This window comes from Syngnathus typhle, linkage group LG13, assembly GCF_033458585.1.
Source record: "Syngnathus typhle isolate RoL2023-S1 ecotype Sweden linkage group LG13, RoL_Styp_1.0, whole genome shotgun sequence".
NCBI classification, from domain to species: Eukaryota; Metazoa; Chordata; class Actinopteri; order Syngnathiformes; family Syngnathidae; genus Syngnathus; species Syngnathus typhle.
This window is the reverse complement of record NC_083750.1, coordinates 10,359,591-10,377,241: the sequence shown is the minus strand read 5'-3', so window position 1 is coordinate 10,377,241 and position 17,651 is coordinate 10,359,591. Positions and strand designations below refer to the sequence as shown.

The window sequence follows — 17,651 nt, the reverse complement described above, 5'->3', positions numbered from 1 at the left end:
ATTTAAAATAAAAAATAGTTATGACAACGTTCACAAAGATGTTTTCCAGCAAGATAATAATGGAAAAAAAAAAAAATGGCCCCCGCCCTCCTAGTAGAAGATACACATTTCTTTCGCCTTTGTTTGTTTAGTCACATTGCGTGCGATAAAGATGTCACGCCAAGTGTACGATGTCACACGTGAGAGCTTCCAAAGCGCCATTCTTCATGCCTGTAAGGGACACTTAATGAACTGCTAGTCTTGTTTTCTCTTTTTTTGTTGTTTTTTTTGTTCACTCAATGCACCTCCCTTTCATTATGTTTACAAGGGCTTAAATATTTTGGTTATTCTAATTTTTGTTAGTCATCTGGTCCCATTTGTTCTCAATGCTTCAGTTTAAATGACACAAGAGGGAGAAAGCTTGAAATAATGACATCACACCTCCAAATTGTGCAAAATGGCTCAGTCTGCACCTGTCCGACGAGGAATCAGATTTACTCCAAACGTCATTCCCACACACTGCCTTGTAACTTGAGAGACTGTGTTAATTCTCCTTTCTTTCATGTACTGTTTAAGCCATCAACATTTCTGTACAGTGGAAGATATTTGATCTTTTTTTTTTTTTTAAACCACCAACCTTTGGTTTTTGCCGCCAGATAATTGTAACCTCAATTGCAAAATTCAATAGCGGACATGTATCAGACTTGTTTCCCTGCGGTTACGAGGGCATTGTGTTTGACTATTTTTGTGCCCTTTTACCTTGTGTGTGTGTTTTTTTTTTTTTCCTTGGTCGAGATTGTTTGATGCTGGACGTGGGTCCGATTACAAAGGGCTTGTTTTCATCTCATTCCACACCATGGCAAGCTCGGACTGACAATAGGTCAATGGACGGGAAATGCTTTCATGCTTTCAGACTCTTTGACTTTGGTCGTCTATTGTGTTCTTTTGTTTTTTACTAAGTTCTTCAAGTTCCCACATCTCACTTTGGTGCCAGCATTTACATAAACGTTGCCAAAGCACAATTTCATTGATTACAAATGGAAGTTTCAAAGTCTTGATAATAACAAGAGGAAATCCAAACAAAAATCTCCAGACAGTTCGGGGGAAAAAAATAATACATCAGAACGTGTGATTTTCTCGCTCCGCTTTTACTCTCTACCCGGAATAACAGAAACGCGAATTCTGTCGTCAGACGCGCGGTAAAAACGGTTTATTCGGACATTTTGAGTGTTCTCATGCACGCTGATCGGATTTCCAAACTCATTCAAAGTAAAATTTTGGAGGGAATGCGATTGGTATCGGGTCAGGATATTCCAAATAAGGTGTGCGCATAAAGTTTTATTGTGATCAGGCTCTTAATCGAAATAAATGTGTCCCTATGAATAAAAGAGCCATTCATCCATCCACACGGTTGACTCCAAATTGCCATGAGCAGTCTTTGCTATGCTAATACCCACCTTTCTCAGAAGTCGCCAGACATTAGGTGTCGAAACGAAAACATCCTTTTGCATGTAGTCCCGCGCCCAATTTTCTGAGAAAAATATTTGGCGCATGCAAAGTGTCTAACCTGAACTTCCCTGTTCAACAACAACAGGCCGCCAGTGAGTCACCGCGTGCGCGCTGACCTTACATTCTCACAGATTAGTATTTACTCGGGACCAGTTTAGTGTTTATTTTGCCTTGACTGGCCCAAAAGAATTTGATTATAGCATTCATTGTCAACCCGTCGAAGCAAAATGAAGCTTCGAGAAACTAAACATTATTAAAAAATAAAATAAATAAAAACACTAATCATTGGTCAACACAGTAGTTGTGAAAACATATTTTCAATACATTTTAATACAAACTAAAATGTTATTATTTTTAAAAGAATAAATAAAAATAAAAACACCAATTATTGGTCAATACAGTGTGACAAAAGATTGCAATACATTTGAATGCAAAATCAAATGTTATGCAATTCTTGAATTAATCGATGGAATAAACAATTTTGAAAATAATCACCCTTCTTGCAACAATAACGAATCCTATTTATTTGAAGTTTTCATTAGGTGCTCCTTTGTTCTTTTCATCCGACATGTTTACACTGGCGTGACCGCTAAGAATATTTCTTCCATTTCCGGCTTTAAGATGATACGTTTCCTAATCTAACCAAATCTGAGATCGCTCAGCATTGTCCCCTAACAAATTCTTTCGGACCTGTCCGTAACCGGTTGTGTATAAGCTTATGAAATTCTGTCATGGCGTCGCAGCTTTCCTCCCCCACATGAATCACACATCGACTCGGCTCGTACACAACCTCTCGTGTTCACCTCTAATAATCAGGAATGTTTATATAGACAACTGTTTAATGCGCCTTTATCAAATGTCACTGGTTACATGAGTCATGAAACGGGGTGGGGCCCAGTCTCTCACGCACCTTAACTGGCACAGAACGGCTGCTGGCTGTTTGTGCGAATGTGTTCTCGCAAGCCTCTGAACTCTAACACCGCACGGCCCAGGTTAGCCCTCGATTATGCAAACGCTCGACGCCAACCCGGCGCAAAAACAACTCGCCGTTGCTACGCCCCCAAGGCATCGACGCCTGCGAAGAAATACCATTATGAGAATGAGTTTTACAACTTGACGCAAGGCGGGCTGCGAGCGAGTAAATCTCCCTCAGATCTCCAAAAGTGACGACTTCCGAGAGATGAGGATCACATTTCAAGTGCAGTTGACATTCCGCTTGTTGTAGATGTGCCACACACGGCGATATGCGAGGGGGGGGGGGTCGAACCCCCCCCCCCCCCCCCATGTGTTTCTTGAGCGCATAGCTTTTTATGAGTCTTTCTTTTCAGGATATCTCTGATGTCTAAACATGTAGTGCATCCTTCACCTGAGCGTCGAGAGCAGTTATCACGACGCCTATTAACATTCTGTGTGACATGTAGACTTTGTTGATAGCTTAACATGAGGTGGGAAAGCCGTGTGGGTGATTCTGACATGCTACAATAATGAACTATGACACTTGTTTGTCTCTGTCTGTCTGTCGGGGCCTATTACACAAATGAATGCTCCTGAGTGACATCTGGACGGGTGGCATTCCATTAAATGGCGCCAGCGTGGACGCGTTGTCTGCGCGACGTGACCGAAAATGCACTTTCAGCTATTATGAACGAGACAAAGGCAAATTTGGTCACTAGTATTAATTAGCAGTTATTAGAAAATGATGAAGCGCTTTTTCTACTTTCTCTATTTGAATTATTCATTCCGTTAGAAGGCCCGGTCTGTTCAATTGGGAATATTAAGTTTGTAAATGAAGTTAAGATATTGAGTTTATGGAGTGCTTGTGCCTTTTATTGAATATTTGGTGAATCAAAACCAATTGCTAGCTTTTTTTGCGCTAACATTGTTGCCATAAATGTCAGGAATTCAGCTTTTTGAAGTTTTTCCCAAGTTAGACTGTTTTAGGGCCCCCAAAACCTGCAAGTTATTTTTTTAACAGTGTAGCCCTGGCAGTGTTCCTAATTTCACAGAGGTATGTAGACAGTAATGTCTATGGTTTCTGAATGTCAGTCTGATTACCTAAAAACCTCTCATGATGTGCTTTGAGTGCAAGGAAGTAGCATTCGTCCTACTTTAAATGCGTACACATTATATAAGCGGACCCGCCAGAGCTATACTGCGGCTTCTCGGCATCGTGGTCCACCTGCAGGAAGGGAATCGCGATTGGAAGCACGTGGGTTGGAAATAAATATCATTGAGCTGAGCTGTCAGATTGAGTTGGGCCGCAGCCAGCGTTCTTCCCATCAATAGCTTGGCTTTCTCCGCCCCCCCCCCCCCCTCTCCCCTCCTACAAACGCACCCCCATGCGCACACTCACTCACTCGCAGACCACCAACGAGATGTTTATGGAATGTGCCAGAGAGCGAGAAATAAGAAACAGACATTGCATTGATTTAAGCACAAAGGATTTCAATGGAGATGTACTGTAGGTTGGAATCCCAAATTAATTTTGACTCAAGTCTCCCATGTTACGCTACGATTCCCAGCAAAGACTTTTTAATCAAGGCCCAAAGCACACCGAAATAGTTGCCGCTCAGTTCTTTTAACACATTTTGATTTGGCCCTGGAGTGTTTACACGACGATTCAATCATGAAAGAAAGCGCCGGTAACTACGGTAACAAATAACGGCAAGCAATCACACACTTTTGAATCGAGACGGAATCTTTATGACAAGACTGTGTCTGCCCTGTGATTATCATCCAACACGTTGGAGATTTCATAAATAACTTCCTCCCCTAAGGGTATTCCTCTTTTGTCATCAGTTCTACAATAGTCTTTTTTTCCACCCCTTGCATCATAATTGGTTGAGAAGAAGCTTTCCAAAACCCTGGAGACGGAGTATCATAACATTAGCTCCGCACGATCACAACTGAAGGTGTGTTTGTGTGCGTGTGTGGGGAGACACCATGAGTAAAACTTGTAATATTTTCCATTAGTTCTCATAAGATGCCCAAAGGCGTGCAAAACAAGTCGAGCATGCTTTTTTTGGGAAAGGTTAAGCGCCGCTGCTGACAGCTTTAACGTTAGTTTCTTTTTTTAAGCTGAACTCATTATTGCTGCTTGACTATGTAAATAAAAAGATGATTAGAAACCTAAAAACAGAAAAAATAGACCTGACTAGAAATCATACAACAGACATTCGGGTGTGTAGGATCAGGTAGGGTATGGTTGAAAAATGTCAGTAATTATTATATATATATATTTTTTTAAATGTTCACCGCTTCCCCCCTAAGTTACTTTTTAATCATTTTCATAATCGTCCACTTTTGAGCTCCTTAAATGTCATTTTAATATATATGAATGACTGTCAAATGAAAATACAAGGAGACCAAATAAAACCGTCATGCAGCATCTGTTCTTGAACAACTGCTATGATTGGAAATGACGGTAGTTGTTCAGCGCCGGTGCCCTCGAGCAACGTCGTCGAGCACCCTTATGTCGCTTTTGGAGCGACGCACGCCTTGGGTAAGCATGCGATGGGCAGCCAAGCATGGCCTCACGCAACCATTGTCCTTGCAGATATGGCTGGCAGATTATTTTGTATACACAACTGCCGCGTTGACTCATCTGGAACAAAACATTCATTTGCGGGATTGTCAAAATCCAAATTCCATACAAAGCTTTCAAATCAACCATTGTGACAATATAGGAAAGCTGCTTTAAAAAAGTTGCAGCTTAGGTGCAAAAGTTGCCGAGAAGCATTTAAAATTTGACGCATTCGGAAGCTTTGAGTGAAATAGTTGCGAATCGTCATTTGGGTGGGTCGCCATTTTGTTCTTTCTAGTGCCTTAGATTGTCTGATTAAGATGTTAATCTCTTTTCTCTCTGTTATGTTAAAGGTTTTCTGGCTCCACTGTTTGTCCCTGACACGCCCACAGTGCAGATGATTATTATTATTTTTTTTACAGATTCCAAACCCTCCCTTTTTTTTTTATTTTATCTCTAGCACATAGTTTTAAGAACCCTTTATTTAATTTTTGTCTTATCTATTGGTCAGTACAAGTACGTCAAAGACCGAAATAAAAAAAAAATCCCCAATCCCGAAGCGAGCACGGGCCAGTTTCTCAACTCGTTGGTCTCGGAATAGATGGCAGAATATTACAGGGATGGTGCGACCGCTGAGCTTGCAAAATTTCATGTAATGCGTTTGTGTACAGTATGTGCGAGTGCACGTTTGGAGACGGCAATTGGAAAAAGTCGAGCCCAACTACATTTCAAGCTGTCTCATGATGACACGTTTGTGCAAAGTCTGCATTAAAGGCCGATGAAAAATAGTAACATGGAGCTTTTCAAATGACCATCAAATTGTGTTTTGAATTTGATCCCGAGAAGGCATTGTGGATGCCGAGGCTACTGTTTATGCTTTGAGAGGCCTAATCATCTGGAAATCATCCTGACCCCCGCCGACTAACGGCCGCCTCACACGCACTGAGCTTTTGTTTGTGTACACAGGCAGAACCCTCGAGCGGGACTTATGCAAACTGCGCCGCACACGTACGTAGGCGGACATCTTTACGGGGTTATTTTTAGACGCCGTGTGGAATCTGCTGCAACGGTTTACATGACTCAAATGCTTGGTGACATTCAAATGCTTTTTTGTATAATTACAAAGAGCCTGGCTTCATCTATCGTGCAAAATATATTTCAATGTTTATGTGGGGGGCTTTGGCACTTTTGCCAAGCTAGTATTGCGTTATATATTGCTTTTGAGGGAAATAAGTTCGACTTTATAGCTTTCCCTAAATTGCGATGAGTTACAGCTATAGAAATGAATTTTTTTTTAAAAAAAGTAAAAATAAACAGCAATTACTTATGGGTGCAATCTGAAGGTTTCCCATTCTTTCGATTAGCTGTCAAACAGTACTTTTAAATGTGGGGGGTTTTTTTGGGGCTGAACTGAAGTAAACTGTAATTCCACATCCACTACAGTAGATGGCAGTAGCAATCATTATTATTTTATTTTTTTTACACGACAAGCAAACTAATGCATTTTTGTTGTTGTTGTTGCTGTGGTAGCCTAAAAAAAAACACAATAATAATTGCTATTCTTTGTTGGAAGTTGCATCCTTAAGCAGCCAGAGTACATCTGGGGACAGCTTATGTTTGTGAGGCTTCTTGTGAGTCAGTGCTGATATCGGTCGTCTTGCAGGCAGGATATCTAGTGTTTAAAGTTTGGAGTGTTGAGCAGAAGCGCTGGCTTCACTGTAAATGCTGCTCCGACTTGCCTAACTCTAACTTGTGCTTCACTCAACATAGACCTGACTGCACATTGATAATTGTCTAAAAGTATTTTTGCATTTGTAAATGATGTGCTTACTCAAAACAGCCACTTATTTTGTGGCTTTACCTATTAAAGCGTTCGTCGAGTCACGGTACAGGCGTTTCCATAATTCAAGTCCTTCCAATTTTCAAAGCCTCAATTAAATTACACCAAAATAGCTTTTTCAAAAATGCTGACATCACAGTGAGTGATTAGTTTAATGGCTGATGGTCATCAAGTCATTGGGGATGAGCTTTTGTGACTTTCCATAACACCTGTCGACGGGACCTTCCGCTAAAGCCGGACAGAAAAAATGCATTCGCAATATGCAAAACTATACTGTTAAAAAAAAGGAGTGGCAAGTGTGCGGAAGTTTATTTTCTATAAAATGACTATACAGCCTTGAAGAGATCAAAACTGAGAATGAATGCCTGATCAAATTGACACTACTGGAGAGTAGAAATAAATTTACTGTACAGAATAAAGCTGTGACGGGCACACGTAAGAGATGAGGAGTGCCGTGGGGAATTTTGCTTATTTGGTCTGAAGATAATGTATTGCCTACAAGTCATGTTCATCTACTTCAGTGACAGGTAAATGTAATGTTCTTTCACTTGAAGCTAGACGGGACATAATTAACCTGTGCATTTGTCACATTGTTTTGTTATTCTTCCGTGAGATTTTCTTCTTTGTACCTTGAGTCAAAGGATGGGAAACTTCTCTTGAAGGAATCACAAGCCCCGCCCCTTTGGGGTTGTCGCGGAGGTAAACTATAAAGTGTTGCTCAAACAGGTTGGAGGTGAGCACAGGCATCGCACAGGTACAACCACTGGAAGCAATTTGCGCACTTTTACGCACGGGGATTTCACTTAAACACCGAGAAGGAAAAGAACATGAAGCTTGGGGTTTTGTACGGGAACCACCACAACATGAACTTTGACGACACCACCACCAGGCCGGCAGGACCGAGAGAGTGTGAAGAGTTATGCTCGGATGGAGACTGCGCGGCGCACAGCCCTCACGCCGGCAAATCCAAGCCGTACACACGCAGACCCAAACCACCGTTCTCCTACATCGCCCTCATCGCCATGGCCATCCGGGACTCGCCACACGGACGCCTCACCTTGGCCGAAATCAACGAGTATCTCATGAATAAGTTCCCCTTCTTCCGCGGGAGCTACACGGGCTGGAGGAACTCTGTGCGCCACAACCTGTCGCTCAACGACTGCTTCCACAAGGTGCTCCGGGACCCGTCCCGACCGTGGGGGAAGGACAACTTCTGGATGCTCAACCCGCACAGCGAGTACGCGTTCGCCGACGGCGTGTTCAGGCGGAGGCGAAAGCGCATCAGCATCCATCTCAGCAAACACAAGGCGGTGGAGGAGCAGAGGAGCTCCGAGGACGCGTCGCCGAGCACCCCCGAAAAGTTCACAAGTTCCTTCACGATAGACAGCATCCTCAGCAAACCGTTCAGACGAGTCTCGAACCACGTCGAAGGCTACGCCGTCGTCATGACGCCGCCTTTCAATCCACCTGCATCGCCGCTTTACCTTCACCAGAGTGGTCATATGGACCTTGGATTTGCGCATGCGCCAAGCTGCGGGCATCGCTTTCAGACTTTGTGACTTTGCAGTGTTTCCCAAAGTTGACTAAGCACAGGGGGGAAAAAAGTATCAACTGAATAAGGAAGATGTCTTATGTCCTCGCGTATTTATTTATTTTAGTTTGTTTAGCAGAGCTCAAATTATGTTGTATGACTGGCAACAGGTGAATGCACAGGTTAACCTGTGCTCTCTGCCATCTAGTGGAAAAGCACAAAATTTGTTTTGCCTATCATGACGACGAGAGAAAGAAATTTGTTGTAATTGTTGTGAAAATGCAATTTGACCAAACATTAGTTGAATATCTGACAGATTCTATTTAATTTTTTGGGGGGTTTATGTCCTAACCTGTTTATGTTGTTGCTAGTTTAATATTTGGTCGAAGTTGAGCATTTGTTACAATTTATATCTTTGAAATAAAAATGAAAAAAATCTGTGTGGTGATTTATTGATCAATTCTTCATTCGGGGGAACGTATATGAACTATCAGTGGTTGTTGCATTACTAGATTATAGGGCCCTAAAGCTGTTTTAAAATAAAATAATAAAAATGTCGAACGGGTCCTCAATATCTCCCAAAACGAAATATCAATATTTTATACAGCTTAAAAAAGCCCCCGGGGTGAGATTAATGGGAAAAGTGCACAAGATTGAAAACGTACGAACGTTTTATGAATGGGTAAATCCCGAGTGGCCCCACTCATTAAGAGAGTCAAAAAATAGAGCAAGAAAATATTTATGCCGACATTAACAGTGAACAGGGTCAAACCGATCCCAAAGCTAATGTCTGTGTGTGGGCTGTAAATGATATATTATAAACCAATATAATAGCATGTAATAACTCTTTCTTCATTACAATCGTTTTGACATAATGACAAGTTGTTTGTTTTATTTGTTTCTATGATAACATTGCGCAACACTTAATTGCACTCGACGGCCCTAGTGCATAAGTTACAAACCCAAGACATTGGACTATTCACAACTAGATGGCAGATAGGGCTGAGTTGCACTTAGACTTGTCCTTACCAGGTCTGCCCTCTATCGTGAATAGGCTGATTTTTTTTTTTTTTTTCAGATTTGGGGTGACATGTAAGAATTTGAATGACTTGCGGGACTTTAATTGTTATAATTATGAATGAGTTCGTGGGGGGAATGCAGTAAATGAGTTCTTGCACTTGAGTTGGTTTACTGTTCATTTTCTGCCGTTTTTGAATTGTCTTTTTTGAAGGCGGGCCTTTTGTGCTGATAATTAAAAATATATATTTTTTATTTTTGTGATGGGAAACGCTTTCTAATTAGTCCAAAACACTGAGTAGATGAGCAGCACTACTGGGGGCTGCACGTCTCATTGCATGACAAAGCTCACATGCGAAGTCAGAGAATCTTGTTTAAAATTGTTTGTCATCATTTAGCGTGCACTTAAAAATGAAGGGGCTTCATAGAGGGGAGTGTTTATGTTGGGGCAGGGAGGGAGGGTTCGTGGGGTTGTCTTCCACTCCACAGTGTCCGGCTTCTAGTCTGGATTTTGTCCAGATGGGAGGGAGCTGAGTTCCAGAGGATTTCTTGGAGGGCTTACGAAGGGTTAGAGGGGCAGAGGCAGATTTGGAGAAGTGATAGCTAGGTGGTCGCCTGGGTGTTGGAGCAAAGTCCAGGGGCTTTGCTGGTCTTTGCAATGGACCGAGGCGAGGAAGAAGAGGCGAGGCTGACGGCGTTTTTCAATGCTTTTAACTAACGGTGGGTGATTAGGAAAAAAATATATAAAAAATTACGATGACGACCAAGAGTCCCCTACACGGCCATTTGGACTCAAGCGTGGTGCGCTCCATCCCCGCGTCGAGCACGCACGACGCATCGGGCAAAGTCAAGCGCGGCAACTCGGGTTTGAGGCGCCCGGAGAAGCCCCCCTACTCGTACATCGCCCTCATCGTCATGGCCATCCAGAGCTCGCCCAGCAAGCGGCTCACCCTGAGCGAGATCTACCAGTTCCTGCAGGCGCGCTTCACTTTTTTCCGAGGCTCCTACCAGGGATGGAAGAACTCTGTCCGACACAACCTGTCGCTCAACGAATGCTTCATCAAGCTGCCCAAAGGCCTCGGCAGACCCGGCAAGGGCCACTACTGGACCATCGACCCGGGCAGTGAGTTCATGTTCGAGGAAGGCTCCTTCCGACGCAGACCTCGCGGCTTCCGTAGGAAATGCCAAACGTTAAAGCCCACGTACAGGATGATGAATGGCATCGGGTTCGATTTCCAGGCCGCGTCGGGGCCCTTAATGTGCCACAACGGCTACAATTTAGACTTCAACTCCATGCCTCATGGGGGCTTCGATGGGGTGCCAGGGGGGCATCATGTGTCCGCCGGCTCTGGCTCGTCATACATGTCCGCGACCCCGAGCGCGGACTACTCCATCTGCCCGGACAGCGGCGGCAGCTCGCTGCAGTCCTCTCCAGCCGTGGTGGCTTCCCTGGACTGTCAGAGCCCTTACGGCAACGCGATCCCCCACTGGAGCTCATCTGCGGTACCGTATCTTAAACAGCAGGCTTCCAGTAACGGCACCGGTGCGCACGGTGGTTTGCACGCGCACGGGATGGCCTCTTACTCTCTGGATCAAAGTTATCTGCATCATAACGGACGAGATTCTGCCGACATTCCAGGTAACTCTTGTTTTATGCGTCATTGTATTATTACATACCGCACAAAAATGTTTAAAAAAAAAAAAAAAAAGAACTGACCCGCTACATGGATAAATTTGACCCATTTTTTGTTTTGTACTCTAACAACCCAAATTGGGTCAGATGGACCCAATAAGTAGCGTGTAGCTCCAATTTCTGACCGAACTTGGGTTATTTTTGCACGAAGCAATTTGAGAGAGATTTGGGATAAAATAGTTGGGAAATTATTTGTAGGTTATTGTTGCGATTTCTTTGCGCTTTGAATATAATTAGGCCTAATGGAAATCAATTCAGCATTAGTTGTTTTTACCTTCGTCTTGAAGAACTAAAATTTGTTTGCAAGCGTTCGCAATTTTAGAAAGCAAATAGAAATACATTTTACCTTCAGTCATTTTTTCCATCTAATTTAATTCTTATAACCGTTTGCATTTAATCAAAATAAATGTAAAGCACATTTAAATTGACACCAGGCATAAATAAGTGACGTAGATATTAATTCATATAATTCACACATATATGTATGATAAACAGCAGCATATAAATGTCCATAACATATCCCAACAACATTCTCAAAACGGACATCGAACATGACGCAATTTCTAGATGCAGTGTCGCATTTAAATTTATTTGATAATTTTATTTATAAGTTTATTTATTTTATATAAGAAATAAATTGACACCATGTTCATATCCAACAAAATATAATCTTAAAATGATGACATTCAAATCCTATACCGCGACAGTACAGAGCACTAAATCTACATTTTATAAATATAACATCACGGTTTATGTGATCCCAATAATGAACATGAATTTCTTGCGATTAATTTTGCTTTGTGGTGTTTGCAGCTGGACTCTCTCGGTACTCCAGCCACTCTAGTGCAATGTGCGAGAGGAAGGATCTGGTTTTAAGCCTCAACGGGATGTCCCCTCTGCATCCGGGCACTGGAGCGTCTTATTATCATCATCATCACCATTCTCATCCTCATCAGCTGCACCATCACCAGAGCGCCTATCAGGACGTGAAGCCTTGTGTCATGTGAAGAGGGACCAAATCAAATACTGGACATAAAAAATAAAAATAAAAGAGGTGCAGCATTGTCAACATCGTGGGGAATGTCATTTATTTCAGTCGTTCGATTCCAAACGTGAAAACTTGTTCATGATTTTGCTTTGTATAATTTGAACTAAAACGCCAAATCCATCATCTCAGGAAATTGAAAATGATTTTTGATAAGGATATTAGGTAGTAAATTATGAAAAATTGCTATTTGAGGGATGAATCTGTATCATAAATTACGTTTACTTTGAATTGAACTCGTGAAAGTAATTAACTTTAATAGTACATCATTTATTCAGATGCACTTGTATATTCATTGCACTTAATAATGCCGGAAATGACCAATAAAGGAATGTATTATCTAATCTGTTTGTTTCCATTATTAGTAGTCAAACTCTAAAAATGTATCGGGTTGGAATTTATTTTCAGATAACTAGTACGATACAATTCTGCAGCCTGCTTGTGTGATTGGTTGTGGTCTGATAGTTTTCACTTGTTAAACGTGAACAAAATGACACACAACAATCTACGGCACATGATGTATTTTTAAGATATCTTTATTTTCTTATTTCTTATGGGTAGGTTACCTTTTTAGAGTTGTAAGCAGAATATAAATGATTTTTAAGTCCAAGTTTCGAATCAAAATACTCCAAGTCACCGTCCTGGACTTTGCTGCCCCTCTGAGTTTTGTTCCTCTGCTACCCTCTAGTGCTTCTCTCGTGTAAGCAATCACAAAACACGGGCCCTTTTCATGAGTTTCAATCTGATTGGTTATTTCCGAACAGAGTACAGTATTATTAGGGTGTGCACACTTGTGCAACACCATCTCAGTTTATTTTCACTTGCCCTCTCGTGAAGATTTTTTCTCAATAGAGTTGTACGGGTCACATTAATGGTGGTAACTTCTTTCGAAATGATTTGGGTTGTCTTTATGACTTGTTTTTATAAACGCCAGCATCATTTTTGTTCATGCCTTTTTGGGCCACACAAAATCAATTAGCTTACATACTTTTTTTTTCAGTATTATTAAAATTGAACTGTTCTTTTGGTTTTTTTGTTTTTATATAAAGGGCACATATTGTCTACATAATTGTCTCCATGTTGTTTTTTAACGACAGATATCCATTCCATCCAGGAGCCTTTCAAGGACTGACTGACATTGGAGCTTTTTCAAACTTGCTTCGTGAGCTCACTGTGTCACATTCTGGATGGATGAGACATCAATCAGAAGGTAAGACCATGCCAGAACTTTCCGTTTGCTGCCGGGTCACTTCTTGGAGAAAGCCTCCCATCTTCCTCCCTTGACGTTTAACACACTGTAGTAATAGTCTAGCTGCCCACTAGGTGGCAGCAGCGTCTTATAAGTGCGTAAAAGTCGAGTTGATGATTTAGTCAGTGAAAAGATAGGACGCATTGTTCATATTAGCACATTTACATGTTATTTTTTAAAATATCTTTAATCCCTATCAAGTTTCAATCTGCAATGATAGAAAAGATTCATGGGTGTTTTGTAAAAAAAATAAAATAAAATAGTGGTTCTTCTTTTTTAAATATTACACCACCACCTAAAAACGACCCCAAGTACCACTTCAATGACCAACATTAAAATACAGTTTACAAATAAACATTCTTATGTGTCACCTACCACGACCCGACAAGTCACACCCAATCTACCCCCCCCCCCCCCCCAAATACCGCCGAATTCCTGGCCCGTGTAGATTTTGTTCAGCTTCTCCCTTGCTGTCCGCTAGAGAGAGCCACAATCAAATCCATGACTTAACCTCCACTTGCCTATTCTTTTTCAATTGAATACACTGAATTTAAGATTGTACTCCTCACACCCTGAGTATGCCAACCCAAAGTATTGCCACATTCAATTCCTGTTAAAAGAAAATCCATAGTGTGTGTGTGTGTGTGTACATTTATTTATTAAATCAATATTTATTTATTAAATAAATGTGAATAATAAATTGTCCTCACTTGAATTGTGACGGAATATGTACCCATTTACGCACAGCCTGCGCATGTTCTATTTCAAATGATTCCTATTTATATATCCATTACAAACAACAAAAAAGGTTAACTAAGCTGAATAGCTGCAATTGCGTGGGATTTAAGAGGGCCTGGGTGGGCAGGCGCTGGTATTAAGGAGAAGGCCCATCGTGGGCTGCGCGTGCAAACAGCCCCGAGGCGGTGGAAAAAGTTCATGCCCGGGTCCATGTAAGGAGAAACCGCCCGAGCACTGCACGGACATTTTAATTAAGACGACGTGCGAAGACTTACACACTCATATCACGAGCGTAACTTTGCCTCGCCGGGCGTTCAAAATGAATAATTTCACGCTGTGCATTGGAAGCCCGTTTGATGGGCGCACTCTTGTCATTTTTCTTTCTTTCTATTATTTTACCCTACATTGCAAACCTTGACCGGGGAGGATTTTCTCTAAAGCATCAAATTGTGTTGTGCTGAATAAGAGAAGCCCCCCAATTGATCATTGGACTCAAATTGAGACGACCAAACGCCATTTGGCTCTGGGCCTGCAACCCTGAGGAAATCTTCGCACCTGAATTCCCCAATTTTCTTTTTCATTTTGTCCATTAATGAACCCAATCCAGATTTTGATGTTTCCTTTCCAACAGCAGCCATCTGCTTTTCTAAAAAAACGAAAAAGAAATTAGAGCGACAACCAAATGAAATGTGTTGACAATATGACATATTTGGGTGATATTTACGCATTTGGAGGATAACTCACTCTTCCCTCATCGGGTTGTTGTGACTCGACGTGGGCCTGACGTGCCCCCCCCCTCCCCTCTCCCCCCGGTGAGCCCCTACAAAACTTCCTATTGGACGCCGGTGGCCCTGAGCGAGGAGGAGCTTCACTGGCAGCAAAAAGGAGGAAAGAATTTAACTGCGCAAAAGTTCTGCGTGGTGACAGATGTCCAAAGTCCAGAACTTTTCCAAACGCTCTGCGATGGGGACGGTTTAAAAATTACCCAAACGTTTCTTTTTCCCCCTTTACATTTGTTTTATTGTTAAAAAGGGAGCCGTGATCGGTTTTTTGGCGCACAGGAATCCAACTTTTTCTGGAGGAGCCGAAGCCATGCAGGCGCGCTACTCCGTCTCAAGCCCGAACTCGCTGGGCGTCGTGCCGTACATCAGCGGCGACCCGGGCTACTACCGAGCCGCGGCCGGCGGGGGATACACGGGCATGCCTGCGCCCATGAACATGTACACCCACGCCGCGCACGATCAGTACCCGGCCGGCATGGCGCGCGCGTACGGACCGTACACTCCTCAGCCTCAGCCCAAGGATATGGTGAAACCTCCGTACAGCTACATCGCGCTCATCACCATGGCCATCCAGAACTCACCCGACAAGAAGGTGACCCTGAACGGGATTTACCAGTTCATCATGGAGCGGTTCCCTTTCTACCGAGACAACAAGCAAGGCTGGCAGAACAGCATCCGCCACAATTTGTCCCTCAACGAGTGTTTCGTCAAAGTGCCACGCGACGACAAGAAACCCGGAAAGGGCAGTTACTGGACCCTGGATCCGGACTCGTACAACATGTTCGAGAACGGCAGCTTCTTGCGCAGGCGACGGCGCTTCAAGAAGAAGGACGTGCTCAAGGAGAAGGAGGACCGGCTACAGAAGGACGCGCCGCCCCGACAGCAGCAGCAGCAGCAACCGCAATCCCGGGACCAGGAGCAGGCCGGCACGCAACCAGTCCGAATCCAGGATATTAAAACGGAGAACGGCACCGTGACACCCCCACAGGCCAACTCGCCGTCTTTGAGCGCCGTGCCCAAAATCGAGAGCCCGGACAGCAGCAGCATGTCCAGCGGGAGCCCGCACAGCAGCATCCCGTCCAACCGCTCCATGGTGGGCCTGGAGACCGCGGAGCAGCAGCAGCAGCAGCAGCAACACCACCACCATCAACACCAACACCACGGCCAGGCTTCGGCGCAGGGCTTCAGCGTGGACAATATCATGACCTCCCTCCGGGGGTCCCCGCAAGGGGGAACAGAGCTTCCCCCCTCAAGGACAGGTATCGCCCCGTCGTTGTCGCTCAGCTACTCGCCGAGTCAGACCTCGGCGTACAGCTCCCCGTGCAACCAGAACTCCATCTCCACTACCTCCAACGCCACCTACCATTGCAACATGCAGGCAATGAGCTTGTACGCCGGGGAGCGGGCGAGCCACCTGGCCGCCCCCAGCACCACCGTGCAGGACGAGACGCTCCCAGACTACTCGGTCACCACCACCTCGTCCTCCCTGGGCCACGGCGGCCTCAACTCGGGCCAGGAGGGCCACCCGCACGCCCACCAGGGCAGGCTGACCTCATGGTACCTCAACCAGGCTGGGGACCTGGGCCACTTGGGCGCCGCCTACCCGGCGGCGGCCGCCGCTGCGGCGCAGCAGCAGAATTTTCATTCGGTGCGCGAAATGTTCGAGTCGCAGCGAATCGGCTTGAATAACTCGCCGGTGAACGGGAATAACAGCTGCCAGATGTCCTTCCCGCCCAGCCAGTCCATCTATCGCACTTCGGGAGCTTTTGTATATGACTGCAGCAAGTTCTGATACTGTAGGTATAAAAACAACCTCCGCGGTCCAGTCCCCTAAATCCCTACCCGATTCATCCTCACAAAAAAATGGACTAATATGAGAAAGAACACAAACAAAAAGACTTGATGTTTCTAAACAGTGTTACCACAAATAACACGTAAGTCTCTATTTTTTTGTGCTTTTTACGGTAAAAATGTCTTCTTTTTCAATGAACGTGTAACTTGCATATAGTAATTTATTTCCAAACTGTAGCCAGGATATTATGGACCAAACACACGCACACACACGCGCGCACACACACGCACACACTAACATCCCCCTCACACTCGCACACACACACACACGACAGTGTTTCCTAAACTGACTTAAGCGAAAAAAAAAAAAAAAAAAGTGTTCCATTATAAAAGTGACTGAAGGAACGTGTATATTGCCGTATACTATTTGAAAGATTCTTCACATGTTGATAAGTATTTTTATTTTATTTTTTGGGAAGGATTTTGCTTGTTTGTTTAATAAACGGTCATTTTATGTGAATTTAAGACGTTCTTAAAAGACTGTTTTCTTACACGCTTTCAATACAAGACTGGTGATATTTTACCGATAGCGGCACAGATTTATGACCTCAACCCCCCCCCCCCCTTCCACAATATTCTATTAAGTAGAGATCAAAATAGAAATGAAAATTATAATGCATTAATATTTAATCGTGCAAAAAAATAAGTCCATGTGAAAAAAATAACGGCACATTTCGTATCTTTATCCATTAATGAATAAAAGACGTTTTGTGTGACAACTAATGCCGGCTGGCACCATGTGGAAAATGTCACATTTTGATACACAATCGCTTAAAAAGAGCAGTAAAAGGCTGCTTTAAAAAAAAAAGAAGGATTTATTAGTTGCTTTCTAATATGAGACAGATTGATCACAAAAAGCTCAAAACAGTTGTAAAAAGACGCTTTTCTTTATTC

General features: G+C 43.3%; 3 protein-coding genes across 3 annotated transcripts; all 3 read left to right on the top strand.

Moving 5' to 3' along the window:
* Positions 1-7,570: 7,570 nt before the first annotated feature.
* LOC133166051 (forkhead box protein Q1-like) lies at positions 7,571-8,820 on the top strand. Its single transcript, XM_061296033.1, has one exon. The coding sequence runs from the start codon at positions 7,679-7,681 to the stop codon at positions 8,408-8,410; it is 732 nt and encodes a 243-aa protein (XP_061152017.1). The 5' UTR covers positions 7,571-7,678; the 3' UTR covers positions 8,411-8,820.
* Positions 8,821-9,898: 1,078 nt separating this feature from the next.
* foxf2a (forkhead box F2a) lies at positions 9,899-12,481 on the top strand. Its single transcript, XM_061296160.1, has 2 exons — positions 9,899-11,038; positions 11,906-12,481. Exons 1-2 carry the CDS (start codon positions 10,156-10,158, stop codon positions 12,097-12,099), a joined length of 1,077 nt encoding a protein of 358 aa, XP_061152144.1. The 5' UTR covers positions 9,899-10,155; the 3' UTR covers positions 12,100-12,481.
* A 2,514-nt stretch (positions 12,482-14,995) lies between these two features.
* foxc1a (forkhead box C1a) lies at positions 14,996-17,222 on the top strand. Its single transcript, XM_061296111.1, has one exon. It carries the CDS (start codon positions 15,217-15,219, stop codon positions 16,696-16,698), a length of 1,482 nt encoding a protein of 493 aa, XP_061152095.1. The 5' UTR covers positions 14,996-15,216; the 3' UTR covers positions 16,699-17,222.
* Positions 17,223-17,651: the final 429 nt, after the last annotated feature.

Coding starts and splice junctions, on each gene's coding strand:
- foxc1a (XM_061296111.1), top strand. CDS start 15,217: ATGCAGGCGCGCTACTCCGTCTCAAGCCCGAACTCGCTGGGCGTCGTG.
- foxf2a (XM_061296160.1), top strand. CDS start 10,156: ATGACGACCAAGAGTCCCCTACACGGCCATTTGGACTCAAGCGTGGTG. Junction 11,039..11,905: donor AGATTCTGCCGACATTCCAG/GTAACTCTTGTT, acceptor TGGTGTTTGCAG/CTGGACTCTCTCGGTACTCC.
- LOC133166051 (XM_061296033.1), top strand. CDS start 7,679: ATGAAGCTTGGGGTTTTGTACGGGAACCACCACAACATGAACTTTGAC.